Source organism: Zootoca vivipara, chromosome 4 (assembly GCF_963506605.1).
Source record: "Zootoca vivipara chromosome 4, rZooViv1.1, whole genome shotgun sequence".
NCBI lineage: Eukaryota > Metazoa > Chordata > Lepidosauria > Squamata > Lacertidae > Zootoca > Zootoca vivipara.
This window is the reverse complement of record NC_083279.1, coordinates 45483952-45503898: the sequence shown is the minus strand read 5'-3', so window position 1 is coordinate 45503898 and position 19947 is coordinate 45483952. Positions and strand designations below refer to the sequence as shown.

The 19947-nt window shown below is 46.5% G+C and overlaps 1 protein-coding gene across 1 annotated transcript; it reads left to right on the top strand.

Annotated features, from left to right (window-relative positions):
• Positions 1-400: 400 nt before the first annotated feature.
• On the top strand, positions 401-19222 carry C4HXorf38 (chromosome 4 CXorf38 homolog). The gene is made up of 6 exons (XM_060273541.1): positions 401-1011; positions 5101-5235; positions 12284-12406; positions 13130-13279; positions 14630-14797; positions 18859-19222. The coding sequence occupies exons 1-6, from the start codon at positions 796-798 to the stop codon at positions 19048-19050; spliced, it is 984 nt and encodes a 327-aa protein (XP_060129524.1). The 5' UTR covers positions 401-795; the 3' UTR covers positions 19051-19222.
• Positions 19223-19947: the final 725 nt, after the last annotated feature.

The window sequence follows — 19947 nt, the reverse complement described above, 5'->3', positions numbered from 1 at the left end:
TTATCCAAACCAGGAATATTTTATAAACTTATTTTATCTTGCTGCCCTTTTGGGTTTGTATTTTTTTTCTATTGCCAATAGAAGCCTCCTCAAGAAGTTGGTGGTTTCTGGTATGTAACTGAATACTGCTGGCAAATGGTCTGACAAATACCTAAGAACATATCCTGAGAATATAGATCATATATTGAAAATATATCTATAGGGTGCCATGGACTTTTCTGAGGAATCAAGAACTGTTTTAGGTCAAATTACTACTAAAAAAACAGTAATATCACTGTTTACTTTTCTGCATTTCATTTCCCACTGACCTCGCCTTTTAGATTTCTCTCAAATTTCACACAACTGGTGGTGTAGACTGTACTCCACAAAATCTTATGCCATAATAAATTTCCTAGCCTTTAAGGTGACCCTCTATATCTATCTATCTATCTATCTATCTATCTATCTATCTATCTATCTATCTATCTATCTATCTATCTATCTAACAATGGACTAAAAAGGCTACCATCTGGAAATTAACGTAAGTGTACACTATTATTTATGAAGCTAACATTGCTGAGAAAAATCTGAGTGCCCTAGGGCAGGGAGGGGTCAATATTTTCCCCAGTTTTAAATAGTCAAAGTGTGGATTAAATGAAATCGATACCTACCCTCTTGCACGGTTGCTTAGGAAAGTGTCTGCAAGCGTGAACCTAGAGCTGACAGGATGACCCCGGGATGAGCCTCCCTGCGCTCCGCCGCCTCTAGCCCGGCCCCCTGGAGGCTGGCGCGCAAGGCGGCAGAGTCGGGCATGCCATGGCGCTGGCGGAACTGGCCTCTCGCCTCAACTGCGCCGAGTACAAGAACTGGGTGAAGGCCGGGCACAGCCTGCTGCTCTTGCGGGCCGCCCTGCAGCGCTTTGCCGGGGAGCAAGTGCAGGCCTTCCACCGCCAGCTCGTCGCGCGCTCTTCCGCGCGCCTCAGCCCGTCGGGCCTCCGCTGCAGCAGGCGCTGCACCCCTCGAGGCAAGCAGGTGAGGCTCCGCCCTGGGAAGCGGAGGTCGGAGGAGGGTCCTGCCCCGGTTTGCCTGGTCGCCCTTCTCCCGCCAAAAGCGCGCTCGAGGAGCAAACTCGCGCGCATCATTCACCCGACCCTTTCCGAAGTGCACGTGGCGCGCCCCTGAGGTCGCTTCAATACCCCCGAGGGTTTTTGCAGCCTGATATCTGGAGGGTGGGTGGCCCGGGGGAACTACTTTTGCTCAATCAAAGAGGAGGGAGCGATTTTGAACAGGAAAACAGCTGAAGGGGTTGCGCATCCCTCTTCTCTCGCGCGGAAAGATACGCGCCGCGCTCATGGCAAGTTTCGGCCAGAACAAAGAACTCCGGCTTGTCTCGGATCCAGAGCGCTTTCTGCAAAACTGTTTCTTTCGAACAGCGCCCCCTTCTGCTAGGCGAGAGATTCCCTGCTTTATAATACAGTACAGCATGCTGCGCGTTTTCCTATCCTTTTAATGTATTATAATTTCATTTGTTTACCGGTATATATAAGCTCAGGGGCAGCGCAACACGACCAGTTCTCTCGCTTATTTTAATGTGGTTGCAGAACTTCCGTTATTTCATTGTGAAATACTGAAACATTTTCTGCTGTACTACCATATACAGTAAAGGTAAAGGGACCCCTGACCGTTAGGTCCAGTCGCAGACAACTCTGGGGTTGCGGCGCTCATCTCGCTTTATTGGCCGAGGGAGCCGGCGTTTGTCCGCAGATAGCTTCCGAGTCATGTGGCCAGCATGACAAAGCTGCTTCTGGTGAGCCAGAGCAGCACACAGAAACGGCGTTTACCTTCCTGCCTTCGAACTGCTAGGTTGGCAGGAGCAGGGCCCAAGCATCATCCAGTTGCGGGGATTCGAACCGCCGGCCTTCTGATCGGCAAGCCTAGGCTTTGTGGTTTAGAGCCACCCGCCTACTATACAGTACAGTGAAGCAATAGTTACAGTGATTGCTCCTGGCATCCTTGAGAAATTTGAATATGGTTGCGAAATTAGTTTTGACATGAAGGAAGAAATCCCAAGAAATGGCATTTATTCTTAGATTTTTTTTAAACATTAGGTATGCTAGCAACAAACATGAAGGATGCTGAGCAATTTTATTTTTAGAGTGCCACTACGATGCACCTACAATCATTAATAAAAATGCACAGTTGTTTCATGATGCCAATTTCACTTTTGCTTTGCAGCAGAGGGGAGGTGGGCAGAGGGTTGCTTTTCTGTTTCAGATTACATAATCTCTCATTGGATTTTCTCATTTGGGGTTCAAAATGTGTATTTGATGCCATTAGTAGCATGATGGCAGTCAAGCTTTGGAATGGTACATCAAACTGAATTCCACATCAAACTAGACATCCAGGTTTTAGCTTTTGGCGCACCATATATCTGCGGGCAAAATGTACACCTTCAGTCGCGATCCTAAGCATCATAGCTGATAGTGGAATATTATGTGTAGAACTGCTAATCACAGACCCCAAATGAAATCCTTACAAGGGTTTTGAAGGCTTAAAATGATGCTGCTTTCAGGCAAGATAAGTGAGAAGGACTAGCGAGGTCAGTGTGCAGCAGCTAATACAACATATTGCACTGATCGCATACATAGCCGTGAACTTTGTTCTGCAATCAAGGCTTCAAGGAGAAACAGATTCACTAATGGAAATAGGCCAGGATTTTCAAAACATCCTAATGAAGAGACCCTGCCCTCTCAGGGTACTTGCACAGAATTATTTGAATCAGAACTTCTTACTTTAACTTCTGTGGATAGTTAATTTCATGTTTTGAAAAACTGCTGCTGGTGTGCTTTACTTAGCACCAGATTAAGATAATGACCAGGTACCATTATGAAGGTTGCAAAGAAAATTGCATAGAAGCCAAAGGCATGGAGTCCTGCCAAGAATGAAGCCCAACTGACGCTTTATAAAGATGTAGTTGAAGACAGCATGACTCACTGCTTTGAAATATTTCTGGAAATGATTATGCTTGTCACCAGCAAATGATTATTTTAAAGCACTGCAACAAAAGGGAGTCTCTAATCCTGCCTGTTTTATTTATTTTTTATGTTGATTCCTACATACTTTCACTGCTCTTATCCTGTAAATGGCATGTGTGGAGTGCTTGTTTTCCTATATCTTTGAGACTTGAGTGGGAAGAGAATTTTGGAGGTGGGTCTTCCACTAAGAGAGACACAAGTCGTCCAGATCTCAAAATATACCTGGTGGGCGGCATTTTCCAATTCTTTTGCAAAGCTGCCAAACTAATTTGGCAGCCATCTCAATGATTTCAAATTGCTCAAGGGTGCCAGGATGTCACCACTCAAATGATTATTTCACAAAATGTTATAGCACAAAAATTATATTTAAAAAATGGGCAGGCAGCACTTCACAGTTAAATAACCGAAATTCCAAAACTGGACTGTATAATCTTATGCAGTGCATCATGATGGCAGTTTGTTTGATAATTTGTGTAAAATTACTCAGTGATGCCAAAATGGCACCATTCGTATTTGAATTATAAAGAAAGCATCAGAAATGCTCTGGATAGGTGGAAGTTTGTGGCTTTTTGCTTTGCTGCTTGACTTAACATGACTGAAAGAATTCAATCTGCACAACTTTTACCGATACAGAATCTCCATAATGGGGAAGGCTCCCCCTTTTTGAATTTTGGGGATTTTTCTGGCATGGGTTGAAATTGCAGGAACTACAGTGGTACCTCGGTTTACAACCACAATTGGTTCTGGAAGTCTGTACTTAACCTGAAGCCTACTTAACCTGAAGCGAACTTTCCCATTGAAAGTAATGGAAAGTGGATTAATCCGTTCCAGACGGGTCCGCGGAGTACTCAACCTGAAGCGTACTTAACCTGAAGCATGGGTGTAATTGGTTCCGGAAGTCTGTTCATAAACTGAAGCGTTCATAAACTGAAGCGAACTTTCCCACTGAAAGTAATGGAAAGTGAATTAATCCGTTCCAGGTGGGTCCGTGGCGTTCGTAAACCGAAAGTTCGTAAACCGAGGTGTTCATAAACCGAGGTTCCACTGTATGTGATTTGCCAGAGAGACAGAAAAGAGAGATAATGGTTAGAAGAAAGAAGAGTGGGGGGAAGATACATGTTTTTGACCAGAAATTGAAAGGGAAACCTTAAGAACACTGTGGTACATGTTATCTGTTCTGACACTCTACATACGGGTACTTTGGCATTATAATGCTGGGCTTCATCTCATCAAGGGAAGCAGAACCCATTAAATTTCTGCATGCCTCACAGCCTTTAAAGACACAGGAGCCAGCACACACACCTTCCCCCAATATTTTTAGCCCGATGTATTTTAATTTTATTTATTTAATAGATTTAAACTTCCTTTCAGGGTATTTTCCCTTACAAGACAGTTCATAACATGGCAAATAATAGTATACTTATTCCACCATATTAAAATAACTTGCTTTCTACTTGTTTTGATAGAGAGGACATTATATTTGCAACAGAATGGAATCTTAAGTTATGCTCTGATTTCCTTTAAGAAGTATAGCCGGCGATGCCATTCTACCAAACCCATCTCCACATGTTAAATTTCTGCTTGACATGTGGCATTTAAAAACACAGGAGTCCTGCTTGCAAAGAGCGCTCTGAATTCTGGTGGCGGCATTTTTTTGTGCAGCTTTTGCATTTTGAAAGGATAAAGCTCACAATCATTTCAAGGCACCTCAACAAAAGAGAGTATTTAACTTTCTATTTGCATCCCCCCCAATTAATTCCAGAATATTTCCAGCTTTTCTTAGCATGCACATGCAGGAATCTCTCAAAAGGTCTTAGGAACTGGAAGCCCGCTAGAGAGACACTATGACTATGTAAACCCATATAACCTCAACATCTCTGCCTCTTTCCTGCCAACAGTAAGCAGTCCCATCCCTAACTCCTTTTCATCCCTTTTTAATTACCGAATTGGGATTTGTTGACTTTGGGAACCGGACAGTGCTTGATTTCTTGGACAATCCAAATTGAGTCCCATCCCCTCGGATAAAAAAATTGAAATCAATGATTTACATTATAGTACTTTTATTAGTGTTTCTTTTGATTTGTAGTTCCAGCCTGCGTGCTCCTTGTGTAAAGAATGGAAAAAAGAGATTCTGAATCATCACACGCACAAGAATGGGGAGGTCCACTGGGGAAACTGCAGGCCTTGGCTCTGGCCGTCTAATGCATGGGAGTTGGCAAAGGTAATGCCTGGAAGTTCTGTTATGTAAAATGGATGTTCTGCTCCAGCTTTTGCAGCATGCATCAGGGTAGGATATACCATAAATCAGGGATAGGGAAGCTGTGGCACTTCAGGTATTGTTGAACTATAAGTTCCCATGGCTGCAGTCAGCATGGCGAGTAGTCAGGGGTGATGGGAGTTGTCCAGAAATATCTACAAGGCCCTGTGTATGATATGGCTACTTTTGAAACTGCTTCAGGAGCAAGAAGAAGCTCCTGCTGCTCTGAATTCTAGGCAACCAATTGCTACCCTCTTTTGTTACTGCCACCTTTTCTCTTCTATGAGTTTATTCAGTTGTTTTTTCCTTTATTTCTGGATTTGAACAGTCCGAGAAATCACCAAAGCAGCATTTGTAAGTTTGTATTCAGTTAGTAAGAACAAACAAACAAACTCATAGTAGCATTTTACCATTTAGAAGTTGCATCTCTCCCTCAACAGAAGTTATGTGATTTTGACAACTGCACAGCAGGCAGATATTCAACACATGAAGCTGTGGGCTGTGGTTGGCAAACAAACCTGTTGAATTTTATGTCCGTATTAGAGTTGCTGGGCCCTGTTAGAGAAAACAGTGTCTCCATTTCCTCCCATTCTCCCGAGGAAAGACAGAAAGCCCATGAAAGGAAAGACAGAAAGCCCATGTGTGGTGATCATATATGTATCTGTTGTGTGGTGATCATATATGTATCTGTTTCACTGTGGCTTCCCACAGTGTAGATGTGTGCTCTGGGAAACTGTGCCTCTTTGTGGCTTCCAAGATGTAGACATGCTGTGAAACAGACGTAAGTACAATCAACGTGTGATGAAAAGCATGTTGATGAGCTTTGCAAGGCAATACATCTCACCCTAAAAGTCTCATCTACAAGTTTGGTGCTTCATTATGGAAAGTGGAACTTGTTTTGGATTCAAGAGGGAGTGGCAGCCTAAGGCTGACCAACAGTAGCTGAGTTCTAAATTGTTCTAAATTGTGCCCTCCTGTATGGTGTGGAACATTATGGAATGTGTCACAGTGGCCGGAGTGGACTACTTCAGAGTAACGACGCTACGCAGCTCTGCATTTTATTCTTTTATTGGTGCTGCGTATTTACAGTGCTGAAGTCATTGCTATTTACACGGAGTGATGTGATCAGTCGGTTTCAGAACCTCCTAATGGCTTTTGGCGCGTCTTTCTCCAACACAAAAGCTTTGGCAGACCCATCCTCTTTCTGCGTAGTTCTGGAGTTGGGGGGATGGGTCTCCCCCCCTTATTCGCCCCTTCCTGTCCCACCTGGGACCCTGGCTCCTCTACCTTGCCTGAGCCTCGGACACGACTTCCTGCTTCCCCACTGGAATCGGAACTCTCTCTGCTTTCCCCTGTGCTCGGTGATTGGCTTGAACTCAGGAGGGGAGGGACTTCGCGATATCCCCTGTCCCTCACATCCACCCCCCTCCCAAGCTCTCCTTCACCCCTCCCCAGGTCCCCCCCAGGTGTCGGTGACGACTGGAAGCCTAAGAACTCAGTGCTTTCCGAGCCCGTTGGTGTGAACACCTCCCCCCAGTCCTGCAAGCCCCCCCCTTCCGCCTGGGAGGATGGGAATCCCAAAAAGTCCGTGGCGTCAGAGCTGGTGGGGGTAAAAATGTTCTGCCAATCTGCTCCTTCCTCTGACTGGGTGGATCTCGGTGACACCCATACCTCATCCTCTGGTTCCTCAAACTCCGCTTCCCAGCGCCATGGTGAACTGCTCTCCCGTGCTTCCTCCCCCTCCCCCTCCCTTTCCATGTGCCAGGGCTTGGGTCTATGGGGAAAGAGGGCGTGAAATTCTTCTACCAGGAATTCCTCCTGTATCTGAGTGGCTGGGACCCATTCATTCTGGGACGGTGGAGCATCCTCCCATGCCATGAGGTACTCCAGTCCCCCCACCCCCCACCTTGAATCCAGGATGGCCGTGGCCTCATTGAGTTGCTCCCTGCCTTCCCTCTCCCCCCCTCCCTCAGGGGTTTGTTCGCTGTCTCGGAGCCTGCTGCTTTCCCTGTACGGCGACAGCAGCGATCTATGAAACACAGGGTGCACCCTCATGTCCTCTGGCAGTGCCAGCCTGTATGCCACCGGGTTGACCTGTTGCGTGACCGTGAAGGGGCCCAACCTTCTGGGCGCCAGCTTTTTGCATCGCCCTCTGATGGGAAGGCCCTCCGAGGACAACCAAACTTTGTCCCCCACCCTAATGACCTCCCCCGGTCGCCTGTGGCGATCTGCCCCCTTCTTGTACGCTTCCTTGGCTCTCTCCAAGTGTTCTCTGAGCTGCTGGTGCACCGTCTCCAGTTCCTCTGCCCAATCCTCAGCCTGTGGGCCCTCCTCCTCCTCCTCCCCCTCCCTCTCTGGGAAAGATCTGAGGTCACGCCCGTAATTGGCCTTAAAGGGCGACACCCCTGTGGAGACGTGCACCGCATTGTTGTAGGCAAATTCTGCCAGTGGCAGGCGATCCACCCAGTCCGTTTGCCGCTGGCTGACGTAGCATCTCAGGTACTGCTGCAGAATGGCGTTGACCCTCTCCGCCTGTCCATTGGTCTGCGGGTGTCTAGCCGTCGACAAGCTGACCTCCACCTGCAGGAGGTTCATGAGCCGCCGCCAGAACCTGGAAACAAATTGGCGGCCACAATCCGAAATAACCCTTAAAGGTAATCCATGCAGTCTGAATACGTGATCCACAAACAGTTTGGCTGTCTCTTCTGCAGAGACCGCCCTGGCACACGGTATAAAGTGGCACATTTTGGACATGAGGTCCACCACCACCAACACTGCGGTCTTGCCCCTGGACGACGGCAGGTCTGTGATGAAGTCCATGGACACTACTTCCCACGGCCTGTGCGGTGTGGCTAAGGGCTCCAGCAAACCTGCTGGTGGCGCTCTGACCACCTTTGCCCGCTGGCAGGTGTCACAGCCCCTTACATAATCCCTCACATCCTCCCGCACCCCTGGCCACCAGAAGTGTCTCATGACTAGGTGAGCGGTTTTGTCCCTCCCAAAATGACCCGCCGTTGGGTTGTCGTGCATCTGCTTGAGGACCGTGCGTCTAAGCTGGGTGGTGGGCAGGTACAGTGCACCCTTGTAGAAAAGCAGCCCCCTGCGTTCTGCAAAGTCTTTTGCCTGCTCCCCCCCCCTTCTCAGTTCTCTGAAGATGCGGTTGGCAAATTCATCCGCTGCCGTCAGTGCTGTGAGTTCCGCCTCGCTCACCACTGCTGCTCCGCAGGACCATGCTGACGGGGGGAAAATGTGCCTGGGTGCCGGTGGCGCCTCCTCCTCCATGTACTCTGGCTTGCGGGAGAGGGCATCCGCCCTGACATTCTGCTCTCCCGGGATGTAGTGTATGGAGAAGTTGAAGTTCGAGAAGAACTCTGCCCACCGTATCTGCCGCTGGTTGAGCACCCTGGCAGTTCTCCAGAACTCCAGGTTCTTGTGGTCTGTGCACACCTGGATGGGGTGCTTGGCACCCACCAGGAAGTGCCTCCAGTGCTGGAATGCAGCGTGGATCGCAAGAAGTTCCCGATCAAACACCGTGTAGTTTCGCTCTGGCTGGGTCAACTTCCTGGAGAAGAAGGCACAGGGTCTCCACTCTCTGTTGGCGTCCAGTTGCAACAAAATGGCGCCCACAGCTTTATCAGAAGCATCTGTCTCCACGCGTAGGGGCGCGTCCTGAACCACGTGGAACAGGTTCTGGTCTGAGGCGAACACCCTCTTGAGGCTTTCAAACGCTGCTTGCGCCTCTGGTGTCCACCTGAACTTCTGCTTGCCTCTCAGGCAGTCAGTGATGGGAGCCGTAACGCGAGAGAAGTTCTTGATGAACTTCCTGTAGAAGTTGGCGAAGCCTAGTAGGCGTTGGGCATCTTTGCGCGTCCTGGGGCTGTGCCAGTCCAGGATGGCCTGCACCTTGTCCTTGTCCATCGCCAGCCCCTTGTCTGACAGCTTGTAGCCCAGGAAGTCCACCTCCTTGGTGTGAAACTTGCACTTCTCCAGCTTCACATACAGGTGGTTCTCCTTCAGGCGCTGCAACACCTCCCTGACATCTTTCACATGCTGCACTGGGTCATCGGAATAGATAAGGATGTCATCCAGGAAGACCAAGCATTTCCTGAAGAGGAGGGACCCCAGGACGTGGTGCATGAAGGCCTGGAAGCATGCTGAGCCCCCTTGCAACCCGAAGGGCATCACCAGATATTCAAAAGAGCCCAGAGGCGTGAACATCGTGGTTTTCCATTCATCGCCTTCCCGGATCCTGATCAAGTTGTACGCCCCCCTCAGGTCTAGCTTGGTGAAAATCTTGCCCCTGCGTGCCGCTGTCAGGAGATCATCCACTCTGGGCATGGGGAAAGCCACTGGCTCTGTTACTGAATTCAGCCGTCTAAAATCCACCACAAGACGGCGCTGTTGCGTGTCTTTCTTGTCCACCCAGAAGACTGGGCTGCCCCCTGCTGCCTTGCTTTCTCTGATGAACCCCCGCTTGAGGTTCTTGTCGATGAAAGCGCGCAGATCCTCCAGTTCCTGGTCTGACATGGCGTACAGCTTGGCTGGGGGTATAGTTGCCCCTGGCACCAGGTTGATCTGGCAGTCAAAAGGCCTGTGTGGGGGTAGGTGGTCGGACTCCGCTTCGCTGAAGACCTCCTGTAGGTCCCAGTACGGCTTGGGTATCGCCTCACCCCCTTTGATGTGCATGGTGGCCACCGTGGCTATCGGAGGCCCCTCCCCTGGTTGGTGCTGCATGCAATGTTCCAGGCAAAAGTCCGATCCAAAAGTGATGCATCTCTGGTGCCAACTGATGGAGGGGTCGTGGCGCGCCAGCCAGCTCATGCCCAAGACGATGGGGGGGTCTGAGATGGTTGTGACGTTGAATGCCAGTGTCTCTGAGTGCCTTCCCACCGTCATTCTCATGGGGGGGGGTTTGATGAGTGATGGCCCCTCCCAGCAGCTCTCTGCCGTCAATGGTTGCCACGTGCAGGGGAAAATCCAGCTGCAGAAGCTGTATCTGGTGCTCTTCTGCAAAGTTTCTCGAGAAGAAGTTGGCTGAGGCACCACTGTCAATTAGGGCGAGGACCGTCAGGGGATAGCCATTTGGGAGCGTGAGCGTCACTTCTAGAACCACTCCTGCTCTGGGAGGGGTGGGCTGGCTCTGCTCCTCTCTGTGCGGGTGGGTGGGCTGGGGCTGTTGTCTGCTGACTGTGCCTGGCTGCTGCCCCTTGTCTCCTGCAGCCAGGCTTTCCCGTTTCCCTGCTGTGGTGCTGCGTCAGTGGGGGAGGGCACAACCGTTCCCGCCTTTCCTTGCCACTCCCTGCGATGTGGGCAGTCTCTGACGAGATGCTGGGGGGAGTTGCAGAGAAAGCAATTCCCACCCCTTCCCTCCTTGCGTCTTGGCGCCGCTGGGGTTTGAAAAGCCCGCGCGCGCGCGCTATCAATCTGCATGGGTTCCTGGTCCTGACTGGCCCCAGGCGTGGCTTGAAAGGGTTGTTGGGGGAGTGGCTTCTCCTGCGACCGTGGGAACCAAGCCCGCTTTGCGCGCGTTGCTTGCTTGTCGCTCCACCGGGATTCCTGTCTCACCCCCACCGCCAGAGCCGCTTTGCTCAGCTGATCCATATTACTGGGCTTTGGACCTCTCGAGAGCTCATCCTTCACCTCCTCATGCAACCCCAAGTAGAACGCCGCTTGCATTGGGGGTGACTCTAGTTCCCACCCCAATCTGTGCACCAGCATGGTGAATTTCGCCCAATACGCGCGAACTGTCATATTTCCTTGGCGTAAATTATGAAGTTCCTCCTTAGTCTGGTCCATATGACTATCGGACGAATACATCGTTTTCAAACCTTCTAGAAATAGTTTGACATTCTTCATGCAAGGATTCTTTGTTGCGATTAACGGTCTTAGCCACTCCCTGGCTGCCCCGGTAAGGTGCTCCACAATAAACGCTACCCTGTGCTCATCATCAGGGAACTCAGCGTGGTGCAGCTCAAGAGCATACACAATCTCAGTCTCAAAGCCCTGATATTCCCTCGGGTCTCCATTGAACTTGCTTACTAGCGTCCCGGCTCTCCTTCCTGGCAGCACTTGGACTTGGGGTGCCCCTCCCGCCTTGTTTTTCTCTGCATCCAGCTTGTTTTGGAGGTCTACCGCCACCGCCCTTAATTCCTGCTCTCTTTCCTGTAGCGCTCTCACCTGTTCCGCAAGTTGTAGCCGGTCGTCCTGGACCTTCTTAGTCTCTTCTTTAGCTGCCTTCAATTCCCCCTGCGCCTGCAGCGACAGCTGCTGCAGTTCTTGCTGGGCTTGCTCCGCGATCTGCCGCCATCTCTCCGCCTCTGACACGCTCATCCCGGCAACTCCAAAGTAGCCCAAAAAGGATTAGGAGGTTGCTGTCACAGTGGCCGGAGTGGACTACTTCAGAGTAACGACGCTACGCAGCTCTGCATTTTATTCTTTTATTGGTGCTGCGTATTTACAGTGCTGAAGTCATTGCTATTTACACGGAGTGATGTGATCAGTCGGTTTCAGAACCTCCTAATGGCTTTTGGCGCGTCTTTCTCCAACACAAAAGCTTTGGCAGACCCATCCTCTTTCCCCTCCTCTTTCTGCGTAGTTCTGGAGTTGGGGGGATGGGTCTCCCCCCCTTATTCGCCCCTTCCTGTCCCACCTGGGACCCTGGCTCCTCTACCTTGCCTGAGCCTCGGACACGACTTCCTGCTTCCCCACTGGAATCGGAACTCTCTCTGCTTTCCCCTGTGCTCGGTGATTGGCTTGAACTCAGGAGGGGAGGGACTTCGCGATATCCCCTGTCCCTCACAGAATGACTGTGCAGGAGTCCAGAGAGTGTATCCAATGGGATTGTAAAGAGAAAAAGGACAGCTGCAAGATGCTAATTAAACCACCGTTTTAGTGCTTGACAAAGCTACAATTAAATAAACACAAGTTCTGATATAGCTATCAGTTAGAAATAGTGTGTTACTAATAGCTTCTGAATCAGACATAACTGCATGCGTTCTCTTTCGGTGTGTAGGCTTACATGCCTCGTGGGAAAGCAGACATTTGTGGTCCAGACAAATGTGATGCATCTGCACTCTTAAACCTTTTCAACTTCTGCGATCACTTCAGTAACATCGATCAGAAGAAAGTCAGAGAGGTAATCCAACTACTGATATTGACATCTTTTCTTAGCAGGGATCCCACAAACACCCTCACCAGGGCGCCATCAGTGACTGCCTCTTCCATTTGGGCAAGAGACCTCTCACAGAGCTACAGAGCTACAATTCCCAGACTTCTGTTTCAGTGTATCTGAAGAAGTGTGCATGCACACGAAAGCTCATACCAATGACAAACTTAGTTGGTCTCTAAGGTGCTACTGGAAGGAATTTTTTTTTAAATTTTGTTTTAATTCCCAGAGTTGTACAACAATAAATCCCTCTTCCCAAGAAATCTGGAAACTCTGTGTGAGGGGAGTAGGGGCCTCTTAACAGTTCTCAGCCCCTTAACAAACTACAGTTCCTAAGATTATTTGAGGGAAGCCATAACTGTTTAAAGTGTTATGAGACTGCTTTAAACGTATAGTGAGGTGGAGCTTAAATTGTGCATTCCTACAAGTATAAAATGCAACATAATAAAGTGCTTAAGGCTGGTTATCATGTAGCAGCCTTTGAGGAGGAGACAGTCAAGGAACATAACATTGGCGAGGTGTTTGCCACACGGGGCGTTTCCATTCTAGTAACAACAATATGTGGCTCTGGTGTGAAAACAGATCGCTCAGTCAGCAACCCCTAATGCAGGGCTGTAACCTGAGGTCTTTGCTTACCATTGCCCTTAACTGAGTTCTCAGTCTACTGGTTTTGCTTCATGTTTTTATCTCTAGGTGATTAAGTGCCGCAATGAACTAATGCATTCTTCAGATATGAAAGTCTCTTCTTCTTGGCTGAAAGAATTTGGGAATCATGTTCAGAACTTGCTAAATGAATTTCAACACATTCCAGAGGCTCAGACGGCTCGTACAAGGATAGAAAAGGTAAGAGTTGCCATTCTTTCGACTTGTAGTTTTACTCTTGAGATTACCATATCAAAAGTTTATTTTTTGAAACAAAACAAAACAAAAGTACAGCATTTTATCTGCATGTTATAGATGGAAATGTAAAACTTCTGCAAGGTAGATAGCCTTGCAAGGAGGCAACAGGCATTATGCTATGTGGCATTTTTTTTTAAAAAGAATAACTGGTTAAAAGAAATTACTTCTCAGTGTTGAAATTTAGAACAGTGATCTCTTTTTTTCCTGTGAAGCTTCTTTCCTTCAGTTTTAGCAGGTGTGTCTCTGCTCTGAGAAAGAAGCTACCTGCTCAGCCACCTTAGATCTACGTTACCTCTGGGACAGAAATAGAATCATAGTACTGGAAGGGACCCTGAGGGTTCTCTAGTCCTACTTCCTGCAATGCAGGACTCCTGCCCACAGCTGTCCCTGGGTGGGCTTGAACCACCAACCTTTTGGTTGTTAGCCTATGTGGGAGAACACAAAAGCCAGGATACAAATTCTATTTTAGGCCCACTACTGGAATAAAAAAAAAATCTTTTGTTCAGCCGACTTTTATGCTGTATCACATAATCTGCTTCTGAAACTTCCCAAAGTTTCAAAACAGTTCAATTGTTTTAGAAAAGAATTTAAGTAAAAGGAGATAATTAAAAAAATAAAATTAGTAATCGGCAGGGACATTGCTGCAAAAGAATAGCCAAAGCACCATTTTTTAAATTATTTTAAAGAAGTTATTACTATGCATACCTATCTGGAAATAAGTCCCATTGAACTCTACAGGGCTTACTTCTGAGTAGTCATGCATAAGATTCCACTGGGAATTGTTTAAATGTGTTCGTTTGCAGTGAAGGTATAGCCTCCAAATAATGTTTTTAAATCCACAGAATGCCAGTAAGTTTCACAAACTACAGTGGTACCTCAGTTTCGAACGTAATCCATTCCTGAAGACGGTTCGAGTTCTGAAATGTTAGAAATGTCAGGATGTTGCACTCAGCAGAAGCCGTGTGGCATGTTCGATTTCCGAGGCATGTTTGAAAACCGAAGCATTTACTTCCAGGCTTACGGTGTTTGAAAACCAAAACGTTCGTCAATAGAGATGTTCAAAAAACGAGGTACCACTGTGCTTGGCATACCTCAGTATTGTTGAATACTGTTGCTCATCTCTAATGTCACAAACAACATTGACTGGATTCAAAGAAATGTGTAACTAGTTCCATCTGTATTTCTCAAACAGCATCCTGTGCTTTTTGGGTCATTGAAGCCCTTAAGTGTCATTATTTTGTCAATAAACCCATAGCTTTTCATGTTCATTTTGTTTTTACTAAAACCCAATAGCTTCTGTCATCTGATTGGGCTGTACATGTACCAGGGGGAGATCAGCTTGATGGATTGGAGGGTGAAATGAATCAAAGCCACATCAGTGAAATAGAAGCAGAACTGATAAAAGAGAGACTCCATGAAATCAGTCTTCTTGTGGAAGAACAAGGAATGATGTCAGAAGAGGTAACCTAATTTGAAAACATAAAAGCAGGATTGCACTCATGCTTAAGAGTTTGATGCTAATAGGTCCATCTGTGTAATAAGAGGGGTGCATTTAGAGGGTACCTCAGAATTAAAATAAACCTTTATTGCTTGCCCAAGGAAAGCTTGTTCCAGGCAGTTGAGCTCCCAGCATCTCCGTTGCATTTGTACCCTAATAGAAAAAATTGCTTCGCTGTAAAATTCAACTGGAATGCATTTGCCAGGGTGCTTAAAATCTACCCCTATGGCATGGACTGGTAACACACAATCTTGCCTCACATTAAGTGGTTTTGGGTGAAGTCAGTGCCCAGATGCCATGAGGGATCCCTGTATAAGCTGCCTTGAGTGCTTTGATGGAGGAAAGGAGGGCTATAAAGGTCCTAAAGAAATTACTACTCAATGTTGAAATTTAGAACAGTGATCTCTTTTTTTTCCCTGTGAAGCTTCTTTCCTTCAGTTTTAGCAGATGTGTCTCTGCTCCGAGAAAGAAGCCACCTGCTCAGCCACCTTAGATCTACGTTAGAATCATAGTACTGGAAGGGACCCTGAGGGTTCTCTAGTCCTACTCCCTGCCATGCAGGACTCCTGCCCACAGCTGTCCCTGGGTGGGCTTGAACCACCAACCTTTTGGTTGATAGCCAGATGCACTGGCCCATTGTGCCACCTGTAACGGAAATGGGATAAGTCCTTTCACTGAGTAGCCCAATAGTACACAGAGGCTCCCAAGGAAGCTGCCAACTGCCCCCTAGACAGGAGTGATTTCTGAGGGGTCCAGGGCTGGTATTTTGGAGGGCAGACAGAAAAAGCACCCAGCCTACAAGGCTCTTCCAAGGTAGCCTGCTTCCCCCCCCCCTCTCAGACCCCTGATGTAGCCTGTCACAAAAATGGTCCAGGCACCATTTTTGACTCTGGCAGAAATGTATCCAAGATGTCAACAGCCAAATTTTATGAAGTTTATTAAGAATCAAAAAGAAAGGTAGAGGAGAAATGAAAGAGGCAGATTGTTTCTTCAATAAAATAACAAGCTTTAATTTAGATCACCCTGTTATAGCTACTTACAAACAGTGAGGTGAGCCATCCAGGTGTAGAATAGCAGCCTTTCCTCTACTCCCAGATGCAACTCTTCCATATGCAGATTATGGAAGACGGGGGGGGGGGGGGGGAGGATTAGCAAACTCATTGAGGAGAGCAGGCGGAGCTTCCATTTTATAGTTCCTTGTGTCTGCTTAGTTGTAGGTGATCATAAAAACCATCCTCCCCTAGTATTTCAGTGACAAAAGGAATTACGCATCTGTTTCCAACACAAACAATTCCAGCTTGTGCAAGAACGTAGGGACCTGAAAGTTGACATTTGGTGTCTCTTTATTTTGTGTTCAATGAATGTAAGCAGCAACATGTAAATTATAGTTATAGCACGCATGTGCCCATCGACTAGGTTTTGAGGCCCTGTGGTAAAGGTCACAAGTACTTTATGAGTCTGTGAAGGCTTTGAATCTTGCACTGATCACAGAGTTGACATTACGTAACTCCCTCCAAATGCCAACAGAGTTACTTAAGACGCATGATTCATGAGAGAACAACCTGCTCCCCATGATCTTGCTGGTTGAAGTGGCCTCATGCTCCCTCAACAACTATTAGTTGGTTACTTCAGAATTACCTTGCCCCCTCCCCCTGAGGTATAAAGGCAGAGGAGCCTACTGCCGGAAAAAAAGAGCAGGCAGCAGCAGCATATAGTTAAACCTGCAACATGCTTGGGAGGCAGGTACTGAAAAGCTTTTGAAGCCCACTTCAAAATATATGTATTTGAAGTGTTTCTGTCATGTATTGCCTTGGGAATTTTGTGTGCGTGTGTCTGTGGAAACATAATTAATAAATGCAACAGAATGTTTAGGGAATTAAATGCTGAATATAAGGAAATTCCATCCCCCTCTTAGTTTGTGAACTGCTTAAATCCATTTGCATAGTAATTAAATAAATGGAACCAAGTAAGTTATTCATATATTCACTGGATATATATTTTTTTTAATGGCAAGAACCGGAGACCACTCAGTGTCTGAACTAATGAACTCTTCTGGTATTGCGAGAGACATTGCAGTGTTCACTTTCCCCTTCTTTGTATTGTGTTGGTTGATAGTGATGAATATAGGATGGAATGTAGTCTTATAGCTGAATGGGTTTCTTGTCCTGCCCTTTACCTGCCACTTTAGTACAGTCAGCAAAGGGCTTGCTGCCCACAATTGTGGCACAATTAATTTTTGTCCGATGTTGCATTTTCCTGTGCTTCACTGATATGCCTAATATCGCTCACTTCATTCATTGCTCTGCTGTCGGGTAACTCGTGGCATTTTTCCATATTAGCTTCCTGGTTTCAGCTTTAAAGATTATACACTTCTGGCTTCAGATGAAGTAGCAAGTTCTGCAGGTAAAATAGTAAAAAGGCTTTTTTTAGAAAGAAAAAAGCCCAAATGGAAACATTTGTCTACTGCTTTATAGAAATCTTTTTAAATTAGGAATTGCAGGTCTTGCAAGAAGCATTGGAAAGAGAGAGAAGCGGTTCCGGTTTCCGCCGGCAGGAATGGCGGACCTGTTTTCCATCCCTCTGACCTTCGTAAGGAATTTGGCGGTTGCTAGGGGAGTAAATGGCAACCCCCTACCCTCTCCGGGGGTTACGGAGAGGGGCCGCTGGCCCGCGATGCCCCCAGACCCACTCCGACTGTTTATGGAGTGGGGGGAGCTTGGGCTGAAAAGCACTTACGAGGGCCAGGACTCCCGGACGCTAATCTGCATGGCGGGGATTTCCATGGTTAAAGAAGATAATTAGGCTTAAATCTATGGACATACTTCAGAAGGAGGGGAAGAAGCGCTGTTTACTGCTGAGAAATCTATGCTGCTGAGGGAGAGGAGTTAAAGGCTGTATATCATCTGGAAGAAGGATTGATGGGGACGGAGCGATAAGGGAATGGAGTTTTATTTTTCTTCATATGAGTTACTTCGTACCTTCCCAGACGCGATGTCCTGGCTTGTTTGGAGTGAAAGAGAAGCAAAAGACTGTGTGAGTTGAACTTTATAAACTGTTGTTACTGAGCATATTTTTTAAAGATGTGGAGTTGCCGATGAGAAAAGCCCCCCCCCCCTAGTCGGACGGAAGGAGTCCTGGACGCGTTCGGAGGATTTATGAGCTGTGACGCACTTTGAATTGGAGCAGCGACCTGAAGCTAAGTTCAGCTATAGGGCAAGGAGATCCATTAATTTACCAAGAGTTTATGGTTTGATGTTTGGGTCTTCTGCCTGGAAAAGCTGTAAATTTTATAAAGATCGTTAATCTTCATGGCTATGAGAGAAAACGAAAGTGATTTGAGCTTTTTAAGATGGCGCTGCTTCGACGCAACAGGGAGCTACAGACTAAGAAGATTTATGGGGAGGCTGGACTGATTAACCCACACAGGAGAAAGAACATTTGTGAAACCTCGTTTGATATTTATCTCAGCAGCTGGGAAACAATCGGTTGAAAGTGGAAAACATCTATGTGACTGTAAGGGGAAGATCTGGATTATTATGAACTTGGAGGACGATTTGAACTTTAGAAAAAAGACGGCAGTGGACGGTTGCGAGGAATCCCCAATTTCTTGAAGCATGGGAACCCAAATAAAAAATTCTTTAGACGATTTGGCATAACATTCGGTTTGATTGATATATATATGTGTATAATTTGAAATAATGAATGTGATATAATTGGTTTTAATTGGAAAATTAATAAAATATATTTAAAAAAAAAAGGAAAGAGAGAGAAGCAACCGACAGACCAGAGAACAGGGTTGGTGTAGTAGCAATTTGTGTGCATAGGGTTGGCGGTGATAAGCTGAAATTCAGATCCATCTTCTGCTATGAAGCTCTCTAGGCAGTATCAAACATTTACTTGCCTGAGATGCTTTTGGTGAGGTGGTAATAAGAACAAAATAGGATCCTGACAAAGGCTCATCTACTCCAGCATCCTGTTCTCATTTCACATTTTGTTACTCACAAGGTATTTCTCCCCCTCTTAGGATTTAAACAGAATACAAATTGTAAAGGATTTCCTAAACGGCAACCATGATCTTCAAAGAAGTTTGCAGGCTGAAATGCAGAACCTAGAAGACCTTGTGCAAAAATTGTACGGCCAAAAACAATCCATGAAAGAAACCCAGGAAGTGAACAATGAGGAGACAGATGAAGGCAAGTGTATATGTTTAAAATGAAATTTGTGTTTTATCGCTCTAACAAGTTGCACAGCAAAACTCGCTGACACATTGTAAGGTGTTGGGAAAGAATACCGCCTTAGGAAGGAATACCACCTTACAGAAATCAGAATATGCAGCTTTGAGGTTGCTTTTATTTGGATTCCACGAGGCAGACCTTCAGTAAATAAGGGCAGGTGCTATTCTTACCGTAAGTATGCAATATGTGTAATGTTGTCTGTGCCTTTGTTTAATTTTTAGATTGCCATTTAGAAAAAAGGAAGCGTACGATATGAAGAATGTGACTCTACTGTGAAGATGCCATGCATTACCAAATGGGAAATGTGCACAATTCCACAGGAATGCTCATTTAAAGAGTGATCCTTTTTTCAAGTTATATTGGAATTTGGAGAATAAACCTGAAGGGTCAACAATTATTTCCTTAAAAACTCCAGTTTCCTTTGAACTGTATTATGGTTTGCTTTCAGAGGTTTAGTATTTTGCTGTCTACCCAGGACAGTTTGATTCGTTTCACCTCTGTGCAAATGTTTTGACCGTACTACTTCCTCTTGACAAATGGAACTATCAATTTTGTAATCTCTCTATTTTACATTGCACCAAATGCAATCTTAATGTGCATAGCCCCATTAGGACATGACCCTCCTAACTCTTTTGTTTAACACAAGCCTTTTTCCCATGAAACTAAATAGTGGCTGCATACATGTGACAGTTCTTTTCCATCTCCATGTTTCCCTGTTAATTTATACATTAATGCAAGTCCAAGACTCAAAATTTAAATTCTTCCAAGTTCACCATGAGCAAAATCATGTGAGGATTCTTTGTTTTCATTAAATAAGTTATTACAGTCCAGCAACAATGATCATTTACTGCTGTGTCTTAATGAAGTCTTTCCTAAGT